This window comes from Piliocolobus tephrosceles, chromosome 20 (genome assembly GCF_002776525.5).
Source record: "Piliocolobus tephrosceles isolate RC106 chromosome 20, ASM277652v3, whole genome shotgun sequence".
In the NCBI taxonomy this organism is placed as follows: domain Eukaryota; kingdom Metazoa; phylum Chordata; class Mammalia; order Primates; family Cercopithecidae; genus Piliocolobus; species Piliocolobus tephrosceles.
Window position 1 is genome coordinate 31,073,804 of NC_045453.1, and position 25,592 is coordinate 31,099,395.

Sequence of the window (25,592 nt, forward strand, 5' to 3'; positions counted from 1 at the left end):
CTATATCATTTTATGTAACAGTTGTGAGTATTTGCAATTTTTTTTTCAGATGACTATTCTTTTCGGTATGTCTAATATATTTTCCCTCAGTATTTAGATACTGTCCTTAATTCTAGAATTTTCATGTGGTTCTTTAATATATTTTACATGCATAGTTCCCCCATCTGCTCACTCAATATGACTTTCTTTAAGTCTAGATTATATTTACAGTAGCTGTTTTTAACATCCGTATCTGCTCATTCCAGCATCTGGATCATCTCAGGATCTGTTTCATCTACTGTTTTGTTTTGTTTTTTTTCTCTTGACCTTGGGTCACATTTTCTTTGGTTATCTAGTAGTTTTTTATTTTGTACTGGACACTGCAGAAGATATGCTGCAAAGATTTTAGATTTTCTTATCTTCCATTGAAGAGTGCTATTTTGTTTTAATGGTATGTTAAATTATGGGCTAATCATCTTGAACTTGTGCAAGCTTCATCTTACACTTTGTTCAGATGGTTGTGTTGGGATGTTGCCTTATGGCAAATCCTTGTTCTTGGGACACTGTCTCTGCTTCTGAGAGATGGCCTACCTCATTATCATTCAAGGTGTCCAGTGAGCCTCTGGATTATCAGGATTTAAACTCCCAACTTTTCTCCCCTGCAGTTGGAAACAGCTAAAATTTCTGCTCAGCTCTGTTTTTGGTCTTCCAGCTGTTGCTGTCTGTTAAACTCATTGGCATCTCCCCAGTTGCATGTGCAATTATAGAAGTCAGCTGTGGCTCTGAGAGGAGTCTGTGTATGGATTTGCAGCTCCTTCTTTTCTAGAACATCCCCTCTCTATTTCCAGCCACACTGGCAGCCCTGAACCTCATCCTCTGTCACTTCCAGCCAGCGCTGGTGGTTTGTCCTCACCTTGATTTTTTATCACTGTCTTCCTCTTACTACATTTCAGCCACATGGCCCTTCTTTTCAGACATTTGGTAGTCTCTCCCGACCCAAGGTGTCTGTGTATACCGTTTCCTATTTTTGAAATGTTCTCCACCCGCTAAATATTGGAATGGTTGGATCTTCTTAGCTTTTAGGGTTCATCCAAGTTTTTGCTATCATCCAATCTCAAATTGCCACTCCAGTCACTATCACCACACAGTGTTTTTTTATCTTCATAGTAAATATTGAAATCTATAATCATCTGTTTGTTTATTTATTGTCAGTTCCTGCCACTTGAATATAAGCTGTATGAGAAGAGGAACCTTGTCTGAAATGATCGCAGACAGCTGTATCCTCAGCCCACAATAGACAACTCCATAAAAAATCATTATTGAAGATTTTCATAATTGTATACATTTGTTGTCTCTATTTAACCAATCTCTTATTGACCATTGACTGTTCTCTTATCAGCTTTTACCCCCAATATTCCATGGAAACACCGTTGTTGTAGAGTTTGACTAAATATAAACCACAAATATAAGTCGCTTTTTACTGTATTTGTCCTCTAGAAGTATTTGGCATTATCTTGACTTTTTTTTTTTTTAATCCTTTTGTTTCCTGGGATATGATTCTGATTCTCCTTTCTATGTCTTGGCGCTTCCTCCTTCTTGTGTTTCTTGGCTTCAGTGTCCACCCCTAAAATGTCAAAACAGTGAGAATTTCTTGCATAGTCTGTATGTCTTCCTAGGTAATTGTTTTCACACTCACAGCTTTGATGGCTACCGTTCTCGAATGACACCGGGTGACTGGTATTTAAACAGAGACATCTGGGACTCCACATACCTACCATTGAACTCCTCTTTCTACCTGGTCATCCCCAAGTACCTGGTTCTGCCTTGCCATAAGGGAGCATTTAACAAGTCCTTCGTACAACCACTATAAAGAACAACTTGGCAAAAATTTTCAAATATGAGTAGTAATGATAATGATGGGCATATTATATCCTTTAAATGTAATAACTCAGTCCTTTAAGCAATCCACTGTGCTTTCCAACTCATAAAAAGTCACAAGAGACTATCATTCTCACCCAAACAGCCAAAACAAGCAAGATAAGTTTTTAAAAGCCCATTAGGCAGCTGAGCACACAAAGAAACCTAAATAAGCTGAACTTCAGAAAGTGATAGACCATTCAGAAGAGAGCCATAGCTGCTCTCATCCTCTGTTGAAACAGAGGGACAGGGAAACTGCCACAGATGGGAACAGTTGGGCTCTCAACTGTGGAGACTTGAAGTGGGGCAGGTAAGCTCAGAGCAAACTCTCCGCAGGAATTTCTGCCTTTGCTGGGCATAGGGTGACAGCAGCCAAGTTGCAGAAATCTGTGGGTGGGGCTGCAAAGCAAAGGAATTTCTTAAAAATCTTGATCCAGTTCACTGCCCCTCTCCTCTGCTATGTCCAGTCATCTTATAAAATGTCCGTTTAAAGTCAGATAAGTAGAAAGTATCCAAACTGAAATGCAAAGAGAAGAGAAAGATTTTTTAAGATATCCAAAATCTGTAAGGTGCCGTCAGCTTCACAATTGGCTTCCCTGAAAGAAAGGAGAAGGGGAAAGGAAAAAAATTCAAGAGATAAAAGTTAGGAACTTTCCACAGTTGATGGAAGTGATCAATGTATAAATCTGAGAATTTCTGCAAACTCTTGTCGGGATGAATACAAAACAAACCACAACTCCACAACCTGGATATATCATCATCAAACTGCTGACAACCAGAAATAAAGAACAGATCTTAAAAGCAATCAGAAGAGGGATAAAAACATGTTATATACAGGAGGACAGTGATAATAATTATCTCTGACTTTTCAGCACAAACAGTGGAGGTCAGAGTATAATGATACAGCATCTTTAACATAGTTAAAAAAGAAATAGGCAGGGTGTGGTGGCTCACACCTGTAATCCCAGCACTTTTGGAAGCCAAGGTGAGTGGATCACCTGAGGTCAGGAGTTCAAGACCCAGCCTGGCCAATATGGTGAAACCCTGTCTCTACTTAAAATACAAAAATTATCAGGGCGTGGTGGTGGATACCTGTAATGCCAGCTACTTGGGAGGCTGACACAGGAGAACCACTTGAACCCAGGAGGCAGAGGTTGCAGTGAGCCAAGATCATGCCATTGTACTCCAGCCTGGGCGACAGAGTGAGACTCCATCATGAATGAATGAATAAATAAATAAATAAATAAATAAATAAATAAATAAATAAAACCTGTCATCTAATTCTGTATCCAGCAATAATTAATTAATTAAACCTGCCAACTAATCTGTATCCAGCGAAAACTTTCTTCAAAATTAAGGTGAAGACATTTTCAGACAAAAACTGAATTTGTCTACAGTAGGCCCATATCAAGAGATATTAACAGGAGCCTGGTTCATCCAGCTAAAAACACTATTGGCTTTAAATATATATGTAACAATTATATTATTTGTTTTACTAACATATGAAGAAGTTAAGTATCAGGCAACGGGAGCACAGTGGATGGGAGGGGAATATATGAAGATGTGGAATTCAGCTGGCAGAGTCTTAACATTATTCATGAAATAGTATAGTATCCTTTGGAAGTAGATTGAAATTTAAAGATGCGTACTGTAAGCTCTAGAGAAACTATTGAAAAAATAGACACATACAGAGAGGTATAGCTAAAAATCCAATACAAGAAATAAAATCGAGGGCCCAGCGCCGTGACTCACACCTGTAATCCCAGTGTTTTGGGAGGCTAAGTGAAGGGATGATTGTTTGAGGCCAGGCGTTTAAGACCAGCTTGGGCAGTGTAGCGAGACCCTGTCTCTACAAGAAAATGAAAAAATTAGCTGGATTTTATGAGTCACACCTGTAGTCCTAGCTACTTGGGAGGCTGAGGCGGGAGGATCGCTTGAGCCCAGGAGTTCGAGGCTACTATGAACCAGTATTGTGCGACTACACTTCTTTTAAAAAAAATTTTTTTTGGCCAGGCGCAGTGGCTCACACCTGTAATCCCAGCACTTTGGGAGGCCGAGGCAGGTGGATCACCTGAGGGGCAGGAGTTTGAGACCACCCTGGGCAATGTGGTGAAATGGCGTCTCTACTAAAAACACAAAAAACGTTAGCTGGGTGTGGTGGCGGGTGCCTGTAATCCCAACTACTTGGGAGTCTGAGGCACGAGAATCGCCTGAACCTGGGGGATAGAGATTGCAGTAAGCAGAGTTGGCACCACTGCACTGCAGCCTGGGCGACAAGAGTGAAACTCCATCTCAAAAAAAAAAAACAAAATCCTTTTTTTTAAGAAGCAGAATACTGCCCTCAATATTTGATCTATCCAAAGAAGAGCAGAGCAATACCAAAATGGGAAACATTAAACCTGCTCTATAAATTATTATATTGACTGTAAGTTTTTTTATTTTGAGCTTTTTTTCCTTTGTTTTAAATTATAGACTTCATGTTTTGCCTGGGATAGGGACAGGAGTTAACCAGAAATGGGCATGAGGAATCCATCTGGTCACTGGAGATGTCATGCATCTTATTCTGAGCAGTAGTTACACAAGATTTTTTATGGACTCCATGATATAAAAAATATGATGTCTGTGAATATAATGTCTGACAATTTTACTGTGTTTACCAACTTTATACTTTTTTTTTTTTTTTTTTTTTGGCCTTATTGTATTGGCTAAACCCTGTAGTCCAATGTTAAATTGAAGTGTATGAGTAAACATCCATGCCCTGTTCTTAGGGAATAGCTAAAATTTAAAGAGTAACAACCAAATGTTGGCAAGAATATGAAATCACTAGAACGCCATAAATTTCTAATACAAGTATAAATGGTTTAACTACTTTGGAGGACTCTTTTTATCTTTACAAAAACACTTGTACAAAAATGTTTATAGTAGCCTTGTTCATTATAGCCAAAAACTTGAAACAACTTAAATCCCTCAACATAAGAATGGGCAAAGTGCAATATATTCACACAGTTGAATAGCATCCAGCAATAAAAAAGAATGAACTACCAAACACTGTAGATGAATTTCAAAACCATTGTTAAGTAAAAGAAGCTAGACACAATAGAGTACATATTTTATGATTCCATTTATTTGAAATCCAAGGACAGTTAAGCCTCACCGCTGAAGTGGAAGTCAGAAACGTCTTATGTGGGGTGGGGACACTCTTAATATGCTGTTATGCTGTCGCTTCATTCCCTTTGCCTCAGCAAGCAGTTCTGCTTCTAGGTCTTTGTCCTACAGATAAACTCACATCACTTCTAAACCGATTAAAAATTCTCCAAGGTTAACACTTGCAGCATTGTTGATGAGTGGGGGTCTGATTATATCCATTATGGTACAGGTACTCAATATAATAAAGGAAAAAAGCCATCTTCAGAAAACTTGATATACTTAGATTGGATGATCTCCTAGGCATAGGATAGAGAAAAAAATCAAAGATATGTGGTATGTATTGCCATCCGTGTTTAAAAATAAAAGAGGACACAGGGGAAACTGTATATGCATGTGCTTTATCTGACCCTAATGTGTTCCTGAAAGGAGGTCTAAGAAGCTGCTAAGATTGAATTTCCAGGGAGAGGAATTCAGTGGCTGGAAAGGAAGGTGGGAGATGTTTGGGTCTATCCTTGTTTTGTACATTTTGAATATTGAAACATATGAATGAATTACCTATTTAAAAAATTAAAGAATACAGTTACAGTTTGGAAATAACTGAAATAGTTCATCACACACAGAGTTGCCTGAACTGACAGAAGCCTGCTACATAGACTTGCTGAGAACTCTCCCTTTCCCTCACCCCAGTGATACCTTGTGGATTTTGTGTGTTAGTCTTAAGTTGTCCCTTTTGTCCCTTCCTGCCCATCCCATCTTTGTCCAGAATCATTTCCATGGGCCACTCAGCTTGCTTCCCCTCCTTGCTGTTTTCTTCGTTTGTTTCTTTGTTTTTGAGACAGAGTCTCGCTCTGTCACCCAGGCTGAAGTACAGTGGTGTGATCTCAGCTCACTGCAACCTGGTCCTTCTGGAAGTTCTGAGGGGAGAATTCATTTCTGTACCTTTTTCAGCTTCTAGCAACTGCCTTGGCTTGTGGCCCCTTCTTTCATCTTCAAGGCCCATCATTCTGTTCTCCATTTCCATCTTCACATCACCTTCTCTTCTGGCTTCACTCCACCTGGTCCCACCTGGGTCCTCTTCCCATCACAAGATCCTTGATTTAATCACATTGGGCAGGTCTCATTTGGCATGTAAGGGAATCTGTTCACAGGTTCTGAGGTTAGGGTGCAGATCCTAGGATGTCATCACCATTCTCCTGCTCACACTCTGTCCATTCTTCACTTACCTCATAGGATAATTAGCTGATAATTATCTATTCACCTGACCAGTATCCCCAGTGTAAGCCACTTGAGGGCTGTGATGGGCTCTTTCTATCTTGCCTGCCTGGTGCCCCTGCCATGCTGCCATGTGGTAGAAGTCCTGGTGTTTGAAGGAATGAATAGATGGCCCAGTACAAATAGCACTGTAGTTCAGAGCACAGACTGCCTGGCTGTGGATCCTAACTGCACCTCTCACCAGCCCTGTCTACTCTGTGTCCCATCTGCAAAATGGTGATGAAGAATCAAAACCAGCCTGGAGCCCACAGTAGAGGGGTTCAACTGGCTCACATGTGAAATCATTAGAAGTGTGCCTAACAATCAAGTCAAGACAGTTTTGTCATTGTTGTTATTGATTTTGTTTTTCATGTGAAATCGTATATGTTATGTAAATTATTATTGACAAGTTTAGGAAAGGATAGGCTTTTTGCTATTTAGTTATGTTTGTTTATTTATTTATATTTTATTTTATTTTATTTTTTTGAGATGGAGTCTCGCTCTGTCGCCCAGACTGGAGTGCAGTGGCGCTGTCTCGGCTCACTGCATCTTCCACGTCCCAGGTTCAAGTGATTCTCCTGCCTCAGCCTCCTGAGTAGCTGGGACTACAGGCGCCCACCACAACACCCGGCTAATTTTTGTATTTTTAGTAGAGACGAGGTTTCACCACGTTGGTCAGACTGGTCTTGAACTCCTGACCTCAAGTGATCATCCTGCCTCAGCCTCTCAAAGTGCTGGGATTACAGGCATGAGCCACCACGCCCAACCTGTTTAAAGAAATCTTTTCCTTGATTTTAAATATTTTCCAAAAAGTTTTTAGACTGTATGATAAACAAGTAAAGATGATAAAGGATTTGCTTAAGATGACCGTGAACCTATGGAACAGTCCGTTGTGCGCCACTCTGCTTTAAGTGGGTGTCGACTGCTCAGGAGAGATTACTATGCAGAGTTAATCCTTAGATCTCATTAGCCTAAGAGATGGTGGAGATTCTAGGAAAGGTTAAAGGTGTGTGTGACTGTGGAACGCGCATAATATTTCACTGAATTTATGGATACACTTGAGACTTCCAGCTTTTTGAAGCCACTCTAATGTGAGCCAAATGTGCCCTTAAATTCAGCTAACCCTCACTGAGGACCCATCAAGTTCTTTGCACCATTCTAACAGAGATAACTTTGTGAAGGTCCCTTGATACCTTTGTTAGGAACTTCTAGATGTCATATGCCTTTGGTCTTTTTATGTCTCAGTCTTGGTATTCAGTGGTGTTTCCATCAGTATACATAATCCAGAAATTCAAGGGTTGTTTGCATGAGATTTCTAGTTTGGGAAGTGAGAGTCCTTTGTTAATTGTAAAATGTGCTGGATTGGTCAGGCGTAGTGGCTCACGCCTGTATTCCCAGCACTTTGGGAGGCCGAGGCGGGTGGATCACAAGGTCAGGAGATCGAGACCATCCTGGCTAACACGGTGAAACCCCGTCTCTACTAAAACTACAAAAAATTAGCCAGGTGTGGTGGCAGGCACCTGCAGTCCCAGCCACTGGAGAGGCTGAGGCAGGAGAATGGTGTGAACCCAGGAGGCGGAGCTTGCAGTGAGCTGAGATTGCGCCATTGCACTCCAGCCTGGGCGACAGAGCGAGACTCCGTCTCAAAAAACAAAAAACAAACAAAAAAAAGGTGCTGGATTGTTCATCCTCGGGAGGCACTATATGCCATTATGAGGATGACAGCATCCCATATGCCATGCAAAGAAAAGGCCTTGCAGTAAAGAGAGGTGCTGGAATGTGATGTCAGAGCACACCTGTGTTGCAGGAGAGCTAAACGAGTCTACTGCAGTTAAAGAAAAGAAATGTTTAAAATACCTCGCAGCAAGTTTTTCATTGAGAGCACGTACTCTGACCGAAGATCGTGACTACCTGGTGTGCATGAAAGTCATCTTTTTAGAATGCCATGAAAAATGGAGAAGTATATGAAAGGCATTCTAGCTTTAGGAAATAATGCTAGTAGGGATTTTAGATTAAAGACATAATAAGATCTGCCTAGGCAGAGTGAAGAGAGACAGTTTAGTGGTGAAAAATCAGGTTATCAGACAAGTAAATGGCAGGCTGGAAAATAAAAATGTATCATTTGAATGGCAGGGAACCATTGCCAGTTTTTCAAAAAGCAAGATATTGAAATACCCTGCATCATTTAACTTGATCGTTAAAGGAGTGATCAAGTGATCCTAGAGTTCTAGTGACAATGGAAGGAAAAATTGTAGTAGTCCCACTCGAAGATTAGGGTCCAATTTATGAATTTGTTTCGAGGATTGAGTGTAGATTAAATATAAAATGAAGAACCAGACAGCTCTACTTCAAAACTGGATGCAAGTAACAAAGGACAAAGAATAGTTGCAGACTCGTTTCTGTTCTGTGGAAGGCAGACATAATGTTCTGTGATTGAGATCTTGGAATTTGGGGTGATTTTTGGGGGTAGAGTGGAAATAAAGCCCTTTTTTCACCATGTTAGGTAGGAAGGGTGATGAAGTATCTAAATTGTGTAGTTAAACTAAATCAAGCAGATTTGGAAAGGTGCTGTTCTCAACAGATAAAGACCTGACCGTAGAAAGGAATCCATTGTTGAGTCCTGCAGTAGGCCTTCTACCTGGGGCTAGCCCAGAGCTCTGGAGGAGCCATAGGCAACCACCCCCTCCCATCTCTCACCCTGAATCCAGGGGTTACCGCTATGGAAAAGAATCCAATCCTAATGCTGAGGAGGAAGTGGTTCTTACAGATATGATAGGCCAAGATTTCCACCTCTCAGAAATCAACAGGGATGCATTGTGGAGTTGAGGGGAGAAAGGTTGGCCACTTGAGCTGTGACCTGGGGGTAGGAAAGAGCTCCTGATTCAAATGTGAGCGAGCAGTGAAGAGACACCCCCTCCCACCAAAAAGTGATACGATTTCTTTCTTAGCAGAATTCCAGAGCTCTGAGTGAGAGAGGGACATAGTGACTCTTTGCTCTAACTCCTGGATTTTGCTGGTCACCTGTGGGCTAGAAGGAGTTGGAGCTGATGGCTTGGCAGGAGAAGGCAGGAAGGACATTGCTTGGGCATACTCAGCCCTGTACTAGTTGAACCACTTCCCGCATACCCTAAAGGCCACATGCCTTGCTATGGTTGCAGAGCCCAAGTCTGCTCTCATCTTAGTGTTTTACCTGCATTTCAATAGTACTTCTCACTTCATGCTTCAGGAAGTGCTTGGCCAAGACACCCTATATCTGTTGGCATAATAGACAGCCACCTAGCATGTAGGCTATGTGATCATTGTTTTGTTGGAGTTCTAGGATAGCAAGGAGATGGAGAGATGAGGATGATACCCATATTACAGAGGAAGAGTTACAGTGAGGCCCCTCCGCTCAAAGAACTTAAAAATCTCATGGGTGCGTCAGACACTGAACAGGCAAACTTTAAAAAGAAGAAAACATAAATGGACTACTCAGATGTTGTGAAAGGTGCTCTAAAGACAAAGTGCAGTGGTGAGTTGGGTGGGAGGCTGCCTGGTCGGGTAGATGGCACAGGTGTCTATGGTCATTAACATTTAAGCTGAGACCCAAAGGGTGGGGAGCATCTGGCCAGGGGAGAGCCAGTGGGAAAGCATCCAAGGAAGAAAAGCAGTCAGTGGTCAGTGGGAAGGTGGACGCAGTGACAATTGAAAAGATTTGAGACTTGAGAAGACCAGTTTGATGACTGCAGTGGCCCATGCAGGATGTGCTGGGCCATGAACCAGGGCAGCATTGACACATGACACAAAGAAAAGACATCTCTGACGCAGCGAAAGTCAGGAAAGTGAAACTCACAGCAAGTATGAGTGGAAATTCATCTGTTTTCTAGTTAGAAGTGTTGACTGGGGGAACTTTTTGAAAGTCTTGGGGCTTATAACCTGTTTTCTCTGAGAAGGCTAAAACAAGCTGTTGTCCTGAAGAGACAGGTAGCTGGAAGTGGTAGAGAGCTAGAAAGGTGGAGAGAGAATGTGGGATAATTGCTGTGTGGAATGGAAAAAGGCCTAAGAGGCATGCCCCGCAGACAAAGCATAGAATCTGCATGCCCGTCCACATAGTTTTGTAATTTTTCCTCCAGTGAGGCCACCACCCAACCTTTGGGTAGAGGAAGCAGGTGGAGAGGCTGTTAGAGCTTTTCTGGGTGGTTGAGACAAGACAGGCAAGGAGGCTAGAGAACTGGTGGTGTGGGCAAGTGATGCTGGTGATCAAAGCACAGGAAGCCAACAGGCAGAGATTTAGACCCAAGAAGGGAGCTTGAGGTACAAGAAAACTTCAGGGTAGACAGGAAGGAAGCGTGGTGAAAGTGATGAGAGGGAAGAGTAGAAGGGTGGTCCAGGGTCAGACAGGGAGTTAGATTTAATCCTTCAGGGCACTTTCATTACATCATAGCTGCCATTTTGTCTTTTATCTGACTCAGTAATAAGTAATGTTTTCATTAAAGGGAAATGCTTGGCAGGTAGGTTAAACTTCGTTGAGTTCTGATCCTGTCATAATTATTGTGTATACCTTTCTCAGCTTTTTGTCTACTTGAGACATATTTCTTCTTTTGTCCTTTGAGCAGCCAAAATGGAAGTGTTGGATGTGTTGGCTCTGTTGGTAGGCTCCTGTTGGATGCCTGTTGTCACTCATAAATGTAACACCACAGCCATAATTGATGGAGAGTTGAGTTGCAAGCTTTTAGGACTAATTGCAAAGTCTAAACTAAAACATTTCCTGGTGCTGCCTTTAAATAATAATAATAATACCTTGTATAGATATAGTGCTTTACAATTTACAAAGCACTTCCACATCCGTCATCTCATTTAATCTTCACAGTAAACAATGCTTTTTGAATGCTTAGATCTTTCCTAAGTGAGAAATCACGTTACACATCCTGCTTTAATCATAGTGAGTCGCCAAAAGTTCTTGATACAATAACCATTTATGGAGTACCTTCTGTGTACAAAGCACTTTACTAAGGATACCAAGGGGTAAATTTTCATTAAATAAATATCCAGTAAGTAGTACCTATCAGTAAATATGATCTTGCCTCCTAATTTACCTTCCCTTCCTAGTCACAGTCACTATTTTGGAGGCTACTTGCTATGCCATAAATTTATATAAATATTGCCAGGAATTCATTGTATCAGAGTTGAGGTTTTAAAACTAAGGATTCTGATACTTGTCTAAGCTTATGATTCGTCAGAAAGCTATCTTGTCTATTTCAACTTGCACTTTTCTTGAAGATTATTACTTGAATCTCAAGAAAAATATTTCAAGGCCTCAGCATATCTGAGAATGCCAGCCATTGAGTTCAGTGTCCTCATTGGAGTGATTTGGGTACAACTTGGCAAAAAAAAAGAGTACAATTTGGCAAAAAAAGAAAAAAAGGTATAACTTGGTACTTGGTTCCAAAAGGCTTATTATTCATTAAACAGAAGACATGCCCATCCCTGGGCTCTATTGGCCAGACTGGGATGCTTTGAGGAGACAAAGGACTTCCTGGGAGGCTGCCCTCTGGGTGAGGGGGGAATGGAAGGTCATATTGGAGCTGGGCCCAATCCCAGGGCAAGAATCCTGAACCTGTGTCCTGGAGTCCCCCAAATGTCCAGGCGTGTCTTCTGGGCCACCATGGCTCTTCAGAGGATACACAAACTTTGATGTCTTATTCAAGATCCTCCAAATGTAGAACCCCCAAAATAATAGGAACCCTGCCATCAAAGTCCCCTGGTCAGAGTAGCTCCGTGAAAGTGAGCAGTGTGACCTGCAAACCATGATTCCTTCTCCCATCCGGGGCTGGATGAGGCCCCAAGGTCTGATGTTGAACTTCAGCTGAGAAACCACTTTTGTTGATGAAACGCAGGTGGTCATGAGGGGTGCTGATGATGAATCAGGTCCCCTTGGTGCAGCTGTTACCTCCCCAGCCATCATCCTGCTCCTTGTTCGACACCTTAGTGTTATTAATTGTCATGTGAACACTAGCTCTCACTCACCTATTTACATGAGCATGTGGTTTGGGAATTGGGGGAGGACAAAGCCAGGTCCTAAATTTTTTTTTTTTTTAACTAGTGTATACATTCCTGGACATAGTTTTTTAGGAATATTTTCCCATGATAACATCTTTTTAAATAACAGGTTCTGTGTTTTACAAGGGAGGCTAATGTCTGTATTGCCAAACTGTCTCTTGATTCTTTTGATACGGAGCTTAGAACTCTTCCTTCTTGGTGTTGGGCAGATGTGCCTAATGCATTATTTTGACAGAGGATATGCACTCAGCATCTGAGCATCCCATAAATACTCCAGAGAGGAGCACAAATAGGATACAGTGTGGTGCTGGGAGATTGAGCGTTGGTTGAGTCTAAGTGATGTTTCCGACTGGGGCTGGAAACGTGCTTTATGTAATTGTATTCTGATCATTGAGGTCTCTCTTTATAGGGCATCTTTTATGACCAAGACTGTCCAGTACCAAAATGAGCTACATAAATTCCTAATCTGGGATACAGCTGGACAAGAACGAGTAAGTCACTCTTTAATTTACTCTGTTTCTCTGAGGCCCAAATGAAAGTTCCAACTAAACTGTCAGCATCCCTGTCATCTCACGTTACTCACTTCTCTTCTGTGCACCGGAGACACATTTATTTCCATTTGCATAGGCCACCCTTTGCCTTTGCCTTTTCAATTAGAGCCACAGAGTCCACCGATGGAGAAAGTGATAATGGGCACTGAAGGCATTTTTACGCCTTATAGTGTCTTAAAGTAAATGCTGACCAATAGGCCTGATAAAATCCCCCTCAGAGCACTGTGTATAATTTGGGGCTCCCTCCTCTGGTAAGGATATATAAAGCAATTAGTGATAGAAAGGGTGAGTTACGCACAACTCATTTATCGCTGCCTTTTAAAAGCTAAAGAGGGAACTTTACAGCATATAAAGTGTGATATTTAAGTGAAAAGGATAAGCTAACACAGTGCCTTGCAGTAGATACTTAATAAATACCTGATGACAAAATGGGCCACAATGGTTATCTACTTAAGGAAAAGCCTGAACCAGAAGTGGGGCCTGGACATAGCAGCGCGGGGTCTAATGGAATTTGGGGAAGCCCACCCAAATCAGAAATGGCCAGGAAGGCAGGGCTGGGGCAGACACTTCCGCCTCTTCCCCTTTCCTCTGGGTACTAAGACACATCTGCTGCCTCCCCGTTCCTCTGGGTACTAAGTCCAATTTCCCTTCCAAGGTGTCTCTGGCAGCCACCCCATTATTCAGCTGCCGTTTAATTTAGTTTCCAAACAGTACGATCCAAACAGCACATCTGATAGATGCACGGTGCTATCTTAAGCTCTTAAAAGTGTACCAGAAGTAATCAGGAAAAATAGTCTGTCATCACAGCCTTATCTAAGACGCCATAGATAGTGTGTGTAGTATGAAATCTGACAAGAATCATCACAGACAAATGGAGGAAAACAAAACAAGCCATTACTGTTGTCCTAGAAATAGACTCCATGCATTTGTACAGACTTAACGTCTTAAGTTTGCTCTGTTTGGTTTCTTCTGTTTTTAACACTGGATGTTGTTCCTCTGTCCCATTACTCATCTGAGATACTTCTGCTTCCCGTCTTCTACTCCCCATTCCTTCTCCTTTGCTCCATCTAGAATGGAGCATTTAGAACAGCTGGACCTTTGCTAACCATCCCTCTTCTGTCCTTCAGAAGTGTGTTGCTTGCCAGAATCCTCCTGAATATATCTGTAGAGACAGCCTGGGTTCTTCCCCTCTTAGCCACAAATCCATGTGGCCCTTCCTACTAGTAATATATGTACCCTCCACTAAATCCCAAATTTCAATGACCCCTCACATATATTTGATGATACAGCAAAGCCCTCATCATAAAGAATCATGCTATAATACAGATTCCATTATGCTTTGAATCAGAGCCTGTCCTGGTATACGCAGTGATGTATAACATCTCTTTTTTTCTGAAACACACAAAAAAATAACACAAGGGTGTTTGCCTCTTTCCCTTTCTGCCAGCACGGTAGCAGAAGTCTGTGAAGTTTTATATTTAGCTGGTTTTCCTGCCTCTTGCTTGTCCACTTCTAATTGGTTCTGCAACAGGAGTAGTTGCTCTGAGATGCAAACCTGCCTCCAGCCTGCCTGATGCACTATCACGCAGCCCAGAGCTGCACAAGAGATGCTCATGGGGCCAGGCCACGGGCCAGGGGTGCTGACCAGGAGGCCCTGCATGGAGAAGGCAGGAGAGGAGCACCACCTGATGAGCACTCACTCCAGCCAGTTGTTACTGGGCATGAGCACCTGTCCAGGGTGGCCAAAGTGCAGTGCTAAGGAAAGCCACATACCTGACAGCTACCCAACAATTGTTTGAAATGCTGGGAGGATCACACAAGACACGTCTTGTAAGCCTGCCTGGGTCAGGGACTGCCTGTCTATCCTGGCAGTGCATTGAAGGTCCGGAATGTGCCATCCACGGCCAGGATCTGTTTTCACCTCCTCCCACCAATCTGTCCTCTAGCACAAACTGTGTGCAGTTCTCCAGCATGCCATAGTTTCACACCCTCATGCCCTTCCACAACTCTATTCAGCCTTCAGAAAGGGGGCTTTCCTGCCATCCCTGCTCTGGACAAGAAACCACATCGCCACACTGCTGTGTTGCTCAGACCCACATCTGGAGGTCTCCCTGGGTTCCTCCCTCGCCCTCAGCGCTGGACACCTGCTCCATCCGGATGTCCTGACAGCTCCGTTCTCTAAATGTATCACGCTTGGGTTCATTTCTCCGTCTCTGCTGCCAGCGCCCTGCTCTCAGCCACCTTTGCCATTCACTGAGTACTTTAGCCTTTTCGTGGGTCCCCTGCCTTCCCTCTGTCCATTACACGTCCTCATAGGACCCAGAGGAATCTTCTGGAAACAAAAATCAGCCCGTGTTGTCAGCCTGCTTAATTACAGCGACTTCCCGCTGCACCTCTCATAACAGCCACACTCTGAACAGAGACCGCTCAAGCCCCACGTGACTTGCCCAGGCCTCCCTCTGGGCTCCTCTCTTCTCAGGGCCTCCAGCACTCCTTGGCCTTATGCCTCTGGATACACTGTTCCTTCTCACCAAAACTCTCTGTTCCTTCCACTGGAGCCCAGCTGGCTCCTTTCCCATCTTTTAGTCTCAGGTTAAATGTGACACACTCAGAGTTTTCTCTAAACCCCCTGCATCTAAGCAGGGCCCCAACTTTGTTCTTCATTACTGCCCTTACTTGTTTTCCTCAGAACGTGCATTAAAAATTGTCCTTAGGGCCGGGCACGGTGGCTCAAGCCTGTAATCCCAGCACTTTGGGAGGCCGAGATGGGCAGATCACGAGGTCAGGAGATCGAGACCATCCTGGCGAACACGGTGAAACCCTGTCTCTACTAAAAATACAAAAAATTAGCCGGGCGAAGTGGCGGGCGCCTGTAGTCCCAGCTACTGGGGAGGCTGAGGCAGGAGAATGGCGTAAACCCGGGAGGCGGAGCTTGCAAGAGCCAAGATCCGGCCACTGCACTCCAGCCTGGGCGACAGAGCAAGATTCCGTCTCAAAAAAAAAAATTGTCCTTAGATACCTGTCTACCTACCTTCATTGACAGAATCTCCCATCAGACTGTAACTCCAAGAGCTGGGACCACAGTGTCTTGTTCACTGCTGTACTCCCAGGGCCTAGCATGGTACCTGACCTAGAACTGATGTTCAGATATTGGTTGGTTGGATGAATCAGCACATAAACTCTTTGGAGTATTCTTTTGTATCCTGAAGTCTTTGATTGCACTTATCCATGGGATTGTCACCTATTTCCTTACCTGTCTGCCTTTCATTAGACTGTAAGCTCCTTGAGGGCAAGGACTGCCTTCATGTCTCTGCTCTCAGCCCCTGGCACATGGTATTGATGCCCATAGGTTTATGTCTACTGATTGCCAGCCCTACTTAGACACAGATAAGGACAGCTCCTCTACCTCTACATACTTTTACCATGTGAGTAGTGCATGACTCAAATTATAAATTTCTGGCGTTGTGTGTTTATTATTCTTTGTAGTTAGGAGATTTATTATAGAACGAGAATTGTCATAAAATGAAAACCCTTTTGATGAACTGACTATTCAAACACCCTCCCCAGCCTCCCCATTTGACATCTCGTACTGCACATAGTTTTGGCAGATGAGTTGTCTTTCTGATGGTCCAGCTACATTTGATTGCACGGTGATTTCATTAAGTCAATGAAAGTGATTTTGGAGAATTTCTCAAATGTCCTGTGAAGCCCTTGACGGTAGGGATCTTGTTAACTGAAATTAAGAAGAATACTGCTCAGGATGATGATATGAGTGCTTCAAAAGATAATGGTTTGTGTATCAAAGGGTTAAGAGGGGCCTAGGGAAAATTGATGAAGCCCTCAAATATTTTTGTAAAAATTTGTCATTTTTATGATAAGACTATGAAAGTCAAACATGAAATGAAGGATATCGTATTCTGCTAGCATGTAGTTTTATCAGAAGACTCCTAGCCAAGTTATCAATCAAGTTCGACTCCGTGTTCATCCAGAAAATTAGCTCCTGGCTGCAATAATAAACCTAAGTTTTTTCAAATACTAGATAAAATTAAACTTGATTTTACGATTTTGAATTTATCTTCTCAAGATAGAGCCTTTGTGAGACCATTTTGTCCCTATTATTTGCTATCTTGAATGAATGCATTTGACGTCACCCTTTCTCCACCAATTATCCTTCAGTAACAAAGACTCCTGCAGTAGTATTGAGACAGACACAACACATACATTAAGCAGCATCATAAAGACACCATACATGTAGTAAGAACATGTCAAATGCTTGCCATCTGTATGTGATTGTATAAAAGAAAGTTTCTTGACCAGGCATAGTGGCTCACGCCTGTAATCCCAGCATTTTGGGAGGCCAAGGCAGGTGGATCACCTGAGGTCAGGAATTCAAGACCAGCCTGGCCAACATGGTGAAACCGCATTTCTACTAAAAATACAAAAATTAGCCAGGCATGGTGGTGCACACCTGTGGTCCCAGCTACTCAGAAGGCTGAGGCAGGAGAATCACTTGATCCCGGGAGGCAGAGGTTACATTGAGCTGAGATCGCACCATTGCACTCCAGCCTGGGCCACAGAGTGAGACTCCATCTCAAAAAAAAAAAAAAAAAAAAAAAAAGCTTCTTAACCGGAGTCTAATAGACATTGCATCCAGTCTTTAAAGATTTACATTCCTACATCTTAATGTGGTTTCTCCCAGTGACTGTTTTTACAGAGATAGGAACACTAGGAAGACTCAGACTTATTTATTGTCACAGTAGTCATGTAAGGAATTGTTCTCCTGTTTAAAATCAGGAACAAGTGTAGTGGCTTAGTATCGTCTAGAGTTGGGGCAGACAGTCCCAGAGACCAGAGTCTGCAGTGCATCATCCCCACTGGCCAGTGCTCAGTTACCATCCACTTGAAGAGCAGCAAGACCTGACTCCGTGAGTAGAAGCAAACCCAAAAGTGATCCCATTATTAGAATTTGCAGACAGAATTTACACATATGTTTTTGGGCCAAATCCAACCTGCCGCCAGTTTTTGTAAATAAAGCTTTCATGGAACATAGCCAGGCTTGTTTGTTTATTATCTATGGCGGGGATGTCCAGTCTTTTGGCTTCCCTGGGCTACATTGGAAGAATTGTCTTAGGCTGCATATAAAATACGCTAACGATAGCTGATGAGCTTTAAAAAAAGAAAATCACAAAAACAGCTCAAAAACAGTTTTAAGAAAGTTTATGGATTTGTGTTGGGCCACATTCAAAGTTGTCCTGGGCCACATAACAGGCCGCAGGTTAGACAAGCTTGGTCTATGGCTACCTTCACTCTACAATAATAGAGTTGAGTAGTTGCAGCAGAGATTATGTGACACATAAAGCCAGAATATTTACTACCTGGTCTTTACCAGAAAAAGTTTGCCGTCACCTGATTGAGAGCCGGGTTTGCAGCAGAGATGTGCTGACGTCTTTTGAGTCTCTTACATGCCTCCACCTTCTTTCTTTGCATCAGAAGGACATCAAAGTTTCCATGTCAGTAGTAGCAGAGTGGCTTGCCCTGCCACAGATAACAAGTATGTTTAAACTCTGGACAAAACATTTAAAAAACAACTGTTTGAAGGCACTGCAGAGCAACCAAATGCAGTCAGGGACTACAAAGGGGAGCTTTCTTGTGTAAGATCCACATTTTTACAGCTTTTCCCCAGTGGACACTTCCCAGTTCATGTGGCACAGGGTAGCTAGGACTTAAGCAGAAAGCTTGTGTTGAGTGCAGAGTTTTGGACTGCTAGAGCAGCCAGAAAAAGAGGAGGCAAATCGCAGAAAAGAGGGATTCAACAAGGAGGGACCCCGTAAAATCTGTTTATAAATTTCCCTGAAGTTTTTTTGACCCCCAAATTGTGAATTCACAAGAGAGTATAAAATGCAACAGAAACCAGTAGATGGAAAGGGTGACAAGACAGCAGAGATTTCAGCTGCTCCTCATTACAGCAGGGCTAGACTTCAGAGTTTGAATCCAATCCTGCTGTGTTACAGGGGATCACTAAACACCTTGGGCATTCCAGTGAAACTTCAGAAGGGCCATGCCTTGGGAGTAGAAACAGTATCCTAGGACTAAGGGCAAATCCAAAAACCCAAATAGACCCACCCTCACGACGTGTAAAACCAATCTCAGGATGAGTCACCAGTAACTTAATACTCTGCAGAGAAGATTTTAAAAAACCAAGCATCTACAGTGCATCATCCACACTGTCCTGTGTACAGTCAGTGCTACTACACATATGAAGAAACAGGAAGGTGTGACGCAGTGAGCAGAAGCAAACCCTAAAGTGACCCTTTTCTTGGAATTTGCAGACACAGAATTTAAAGCACATATTTTATATATGTTCAGAGATTTAAAGAAAAGTAGGCCAGGCACAGTGGCTCACGCCTGTAATCCCAGCACTTTGGGAGGCCATGACAGTCATATTGTTTGAGTCGAGGAGTTCCAAACCAGCCTGGACAACATGGCGAAAGCCCATCTCTTAAGGGGAGAGAAAAAAAAGAAAAGGAGTGTTAATGACTTAACTACAAATGGGCAGTCTCACACAGAATGGAAACTAATGAAGAATCACATGGAAATGCTAAAACTGAAAGCTGCAATATCTAAGATGAAAAATTCACTGGAGGTTGATAGAACAAATTAATCAGAAGAATAGAAAAAAAGTAGAAAAATATGGACAGAGTCTCAGTATCATAGGGACAAATTCAGACAGCCTAACATATGTGTAATTGGAGAACCAGGAGGAGCAAAGAGAGAGATAGGAACAGAAAAAAAAAGATTTCAAGAAATAATGGCTGCAAGTTTCCCGAATTTGGTGAAACATATCAACTCACAAATTCAAGAAGTTCAACAAATCTCTAAGTACAAAGAAAACCATATCTAAGTAAGTCATAGTCAAACTGCTGAAAAGCAAAGGTAAAGAGAAAATCCTGAATGCAGCCAGAAGTAAAAGACACGTAAACAGGAGAACAACAATATGACTGACTTTACACAGTAAAGTCAATATGGCTGACTTTACACATGAACACTGGAGACCAGAAGCCAGAGGAATAGGATCGTTAAACTGCAGAAAGCAAAAACCTATCAATTTGCCAGACTTCATTTTCAAATCTAAAGTCAAAATAAGAACATTTTTAGAAAAACAAAAACAGAAATCAACAGCAGCCGTCCCAGAAAGTTTTTCACACTAAAGGAAAATGACAGTGCATGGTAATTCAGATCCATAGGAAGAAATAGTAACCACTAGAAATGGCAAATAGAAACATCTGTTTTTTCTTCTTAAATTACTCAAAAATTAACTGACTAATCAAAAATTATAACACTGGATTGTATAGTTTATAGCATATGTAGATTTAGATTATTTGACAGTGGTAGTACAAAGAATGGTAAGGTAACAGAAATTAGACTTTTGCAAGTCTATGATATTTTACATAAAGTGCTACATTTTAAACTCTAAGTAGACTGTAGAAAAACGTGCAGTAGTCGAGACACAGTGGCTCACACCTGTAATCCCAGCACTTTGAAAGGCCAAGACAGGTAGATTTGAGGCCAGGAGTTCAAGACCAGCCTGTCCAACATGGCAAAACCCCATATCTACTAAAAATACAAAAGTTAGCCGGGCATGGTGGCACTTACCTGTAGTCCCAGCTACTTGGGAGACTAAACACCTTGGGCATTCCAGGGCATTCTTGGGCACTGAGGCACAAGAATTGCCTGAACCCGGAAGGCAGAGGTTGCGGTGAGCCAAGATCACACTACTGCACTCCAGCTTGGGTGACAGAGCGAGACTGTCTCAAAAAAAAATAAAAATGTGCAGTATATATTATAGTTACAAAAGCAACGACTTAAAAAATAATACAAGCAAGTACAGTTCAAAAGTCAGTAGAGAAGTTAATATACTAAAATTGAGCACTAAGAAAAATTCAAGCAATGCAAAAGAGGAAAAGAAAGGAGGAGCAGGAATTTTTTTAAAAATGGAACAGATACAGGCCAGGCACAGTGGCTCACACCTGTAATCCCAGCACTTTGGGAGGCCGAGGCGAGTGGATCACCTGAGGTCAGGAGTTCAAGACAAGCCTGACCAACATGGAGAAACCACGTCTCTACTAAAAAAAAAAAAAAAAAAAAAAAAAATTAGCTGGATAGAGTGGCGCATGCCTGTAATCCCAGCTACCTGGGAGGCTGGGGCAGGAGAATCGCTTGAACCTGGGAGGCAGAGGCTGCGGTGAACTGAGATCACACCATTGCACTCCAGCCTGGGCAACAACAGTGAAAATCCGTCTCAAAAAAAAAAAAAAGAAAAGAAAAGAAAAAGAAATGGAACAGATATAAAACAAAATGGTAGACCTAAATCCAAATATCTTAGTAAATACATTAAATGTAAAGGAGCTGAACCGCTGAACCTTCTACTTAAAAGGCAAAGGTTGTCAAAAACCAGGACCCAACTATGTGCTGCTTATAAGAGGACTACTATAAATATAAAAACAAAGTTAGAAAATTATAGAATGCAAAAGGATATAGTATGCAAATAAAAAACAAAAGAAACCCATGTGGTTATGTAATATCAGTAAAATGGACATGAAAACAAAGTGGAAGAAGGACATGGTGAGAAGAATATTGAGGAACTTTCTGTGTTGATAGAACTGTTTGACATCTTAGTGGATGGTACTCACACAGATATATACATTTGTCAGTTTATCAGATTGTACTGTTAAGATCTTTGCTTTTCTCTGTATGAGTTTTACCTTACGAATTTGAAGGAAGAAAGAAAACACAACCCTGTAAAGAACATTGCCAATATAAGTACATCAAAAATGAAAGCTAACACCATAACCTTTATTCCATCTGTGCACTTCTGTCTCATTTTCTCTTATTCTCTTATGCTGTTGAAGTCAACCCAACATAGTATAGTTGTCTTTTCTGTGGTGCTTTCTTGCTTATAACCTTTATTTTTGTTTTCTCTCTAAAACTTAATGTCTCCTTTATTGGAAGTTAGTAGGCTTTCACCTCAGAGGCAGGGGTTTCTCTCACAAAGACTGGTAACAGTTTCTGTGTATGGACAGCGAGGTCTGACACTTAGTTTGACAGCTCCCCACACTCATGCAGTTCTTACTCATTGGCTCACCAATTTTTGATAACCTATAGCATGTCAGATGCTAGGCCCTGAGATAAAATGGCGTGCCCAGCAGACATGCTGGCATCCCCCATGGAGCTTACAGTCACAACTTCACTGTCTTTGGTAAAACTCAAATTAATACAAAACTTTAAAAGCCAAAAGGTCAAACTCATTGGATAGGGAGTTCCAGAATCCATAGTTGTGTATGTGGTTTATGTATGTGCACCAAATGCTCCCCTGTGATCATTCCTGCCTGTGTTCAGGGGTAAACCGCCATTAACAACAGGATGCAAATACAGTGTCATCAGATCGTAAGTAAGGGTCAGGCTTCAGAGTCAGGGTGTAAGACGAAAATTAAGTATAGGCAAAATTCTTGTCATTAAACGTTAGCATCATATTCAGTGGGTGAGATGCTCACACAGGACGTGTGCCCAAGAACCGAGGTTGACTGGGGAAAGAACTTCACAGCCTCCATCTCACACTCATGGAGAGAAATAGCTCACTGAATCACCCCTGTTCAAGTGGTTATTCCTCTCCCTTCTCTTTCCTCCCTGTTGTGTGTCACGGGGTGTGGAGGCCAGGGTGACGAGTGGGAAGAAGCTGTGTATACAGGGTTAAATTCATGTAAATGAAATTAGATCTGTAGCCAGCATTTGGGAATTGCTACATGCATGGAGATATCAAAAAAGCAAGTCTCAAACTCATCCAAGTAGTGAATGTAAATGTGTACTCATTTCTGAAGGACAATCAGTGTTCAGATTACAGGGTTTTCTTTATGACACCCAAATGCAGCCACTTCTCTGGAGAGCTATTTATAGCATTATTTTTATCTCCATGATAGTTACAGAAGCCAAAGTTTAAAGGACTGTTGAACAAATGAATTTGGGAATTATAACACTGAGTTCAATTAAAAAGCCTTTTGAGCGGAAACAATTGTTTATAGCGCCATATTTAATTCCTATAAAACTGTATTCTAAACTATCTTCTGAGAGACATTTCAGTGTTACGTTAAAAGTTTTTGCCTTTGGTAATTACTGGTTCATTTGCTTTAAAGCAGCATGTCATTTTCTTTGGCCTAAGAGAAAGATTACTTTTTGTGCAGGGATAATGGGCTTGTAAGTCTAGTGTAAAACGTATTTAACCGATTCTCCCAATTTTCTTTATTTTCCCTCCTCTGCAGTTTCGTGCCTTAGCACCAATGTACTATCGAGGGTCGGCTGCAGCTATAATTGTTTATGATATCACAAAAGAAGTAAGACTATATAGCTTTCTTTAGATTGTTTTGAAAACTCTCTTTGGTTGGTTAGATCTCCAGTTGCTCTCCTTTTTTTGTGTAACAGGAGACATTTTCAACATTAAAGAATTGGGTGAAAGAGCTTCGACAGCATGGTCCACCTAATATTGTAGTTGCCATTGCAGGAAATAAGTGTGATCTTATCGATGTAAGGTAAGTGATTAGAGCGAGAGATTACAATACCTATTATGTGTTCCTTTTCTTGATGAACAATATCCAGAATAAGAATCTTGCTTTTATTTTATCTCTGACATTGAAAAATTCCTTTTGGTTGTGTGGTTGGAGTCCTAAAGTTTCAAACTGAAATTAAGATTTCAGGCATTTGGAGCTAATTATATTATATGTATAGACAGGTGTGCAATTTACGGAAATACTGGTTGCTTTGCACCCGACATTATCTGAGATCAGAGCAGCCCCCAGGCTCCCATGACTTAGAATACTTGAATGCAGAAAGCACATTTATTGGCAGTTTCTCTGGGCCACTTCCATCATTCCCAAAGCAAGGGCTTTTTAAAAATTGTGGCTGGAGAAGAAAACCCTGCCATCCCTAATCATTCCATTACCTACATTACTAGTAGTACCGAGTTTTGTTTCATTTTGTTTGTTTACCCATGGATGTGGTGTAGTCAGGAAGACCGTGTCTCGGGGCCCAGCCAACAGCCATTTAGGACATCCTTTGTCCTCATAAATCTGGTTAACTACTGGGTAGGTGGGGGTAAACTAAGATCTTTGTGGGTAGAATTTCTGATACGTAGTTGTTGCCTTTCAGAGAAGTCATGGAGAGAGATGCAAAGGACTACGCCGACTCTATTCATGCAATTTTTGTAGAGACCAGCGCAAAAAACGCGATAAACATAAATGAACTCTTTATAGAAATTAGTGAGTATCTCTGTGCCTTATCCATTTCCTCTGTAAAAGCAACTTAACACAGAATGATCTTCCTAGTTAGAATTCCCATCTTACTTAGAGCAGTCTAGTCTCTGATACTGTGATCAGTGAAACGAGATTGGAGAAGGTAAGAGTAATGGGCGGTTTTCATATCATGTTATAGTTGCTGAAGAGCTGTTGCCCTTCTGGAAAGAATGTTGCTACTGAATAAATAATGCACAGGGTGTTGAGGTCATGAAAGCAGTCCCATTTCTTTCTCTGTTTAAATATGTTTCCGTTAGTCGTCCAAGGTCATTGAAAATGAACAAAATGAATAAAGGAAAATGAAATGCAGGTATACTTGCACTGTAAGAAAACCCTCAAAAATAATACTAGGCAAGTGAAAGGTAAGACCTGTTTTCCCTCTTGCCCTTCCCTTTCCAGAAGTATTAATATGATGGTACTAGACGGGAGAGGGGCTGCTGCATGCCTTTGGGATCCTCTACAGATTGTATCTATGTTTATTCATTTCATTCAAATTCATCAAAATATTTATTGGGAGCTGTTCCAGGCTCAGGGGAAATAGCCATGAAGAAGATAGACGCAGCCCCTGCTCTCCTGGAGTGCACGTTCTACAGAGGGAAACAGACAGTGAACACCAAATAAATAGGATCATTTCAGATCATAATAACTGATACGAAGAAAATAATTTAGGATGAAGTGAAGGAATGTCTGCAAGCAATCAGGGAAGGCCTCTCTAAGGAGATGCTATCAGAGCTGAGATCCAAGGGAGCAGGCCCTGCAGAGGTGTGGGGAGTCACATGAACGGAACATGTCAGACTTCCAGGTGGAGAAAAGCAGAAAGCCGTGAGAGCAGGGTGGATGTAGCGTTACGATCCACCATGTGGTTGAGAGCCAAGGGGACTGAAGCAGAGTGGGTCCTTTGCCATTGGGTCAAGGAGGGGCGTGCACTCCAGAGCCCACCAAGGCCAGGCAAGGATGACGCATGAGCAGAGCAGGCCCAGGTGAAGCCCTGGGAACCCCACTAAGGCCAGGCCCAGCTGCATCAACTGGGGCCACACTGGAATCTGGGTCCCTGGTTACTAAGGTGGTTTTCACATTTTTTTTACGTGTCCCATTGTTTAGATCTGGCCAATCATTTAAGTATTTTCAGAGTCCTTTGCAGGCCTAAGGAGCCCATCTGCTGCCAGATATGCCAGTGAACTACTTACTGCACCCTCTAGGCCAGCCCCCTCATTTCCGTGTTAAAAAGTCATGATGTGGCCGGGCACGGGCCACACATTACAAGCCTGTAATCCCAGCACTTTGGGAGGCTGAGACGGGCGGATCACGAGGTCAGGAGATTGAGACCATCCTGGCTAACACGGTGAAACCCCGTCTCTACTAAAAAATA

The 25,592-nt window shown here is 42.1% G+C and overlaps 1 protein-coding gene across 2 annotated transcripts in view; it reads left to right on the top strand.

Moving 5' to 3' along the window:
- The window catches only part of RAB22A (RAB22A, member RAS oncogene family), a 52,794-nt gene that overhangs the window by 21,444 nt on the left and 5,758 nt on the right, over nt 1-25,592 (top strand). Inside the window, exons 3-6 of one of the 2 annotated variants that reach the window (XM_023231994.3) lie at nt 12,743-12,824; nt 23,198-23,269; nt 23,358-23,464; nt 24,081-24,190. In XM_023231994.3, the coding sequence (XP_023087762.1) occupies nt 12,743-12,824; nt 23,198-23,269; nt 23,358-23,464; nt 24,081-24,190 (371 nt within the window). The remainder of the gene's footprint in view (nt 1-12,742; nt 12,825-23,197; nt 23,270-23,357; nt 23,465-24,080; nt 24,191-25,592) is intronic. The other variant, XM_023231995.2, reaches the window with a different exon arrangement.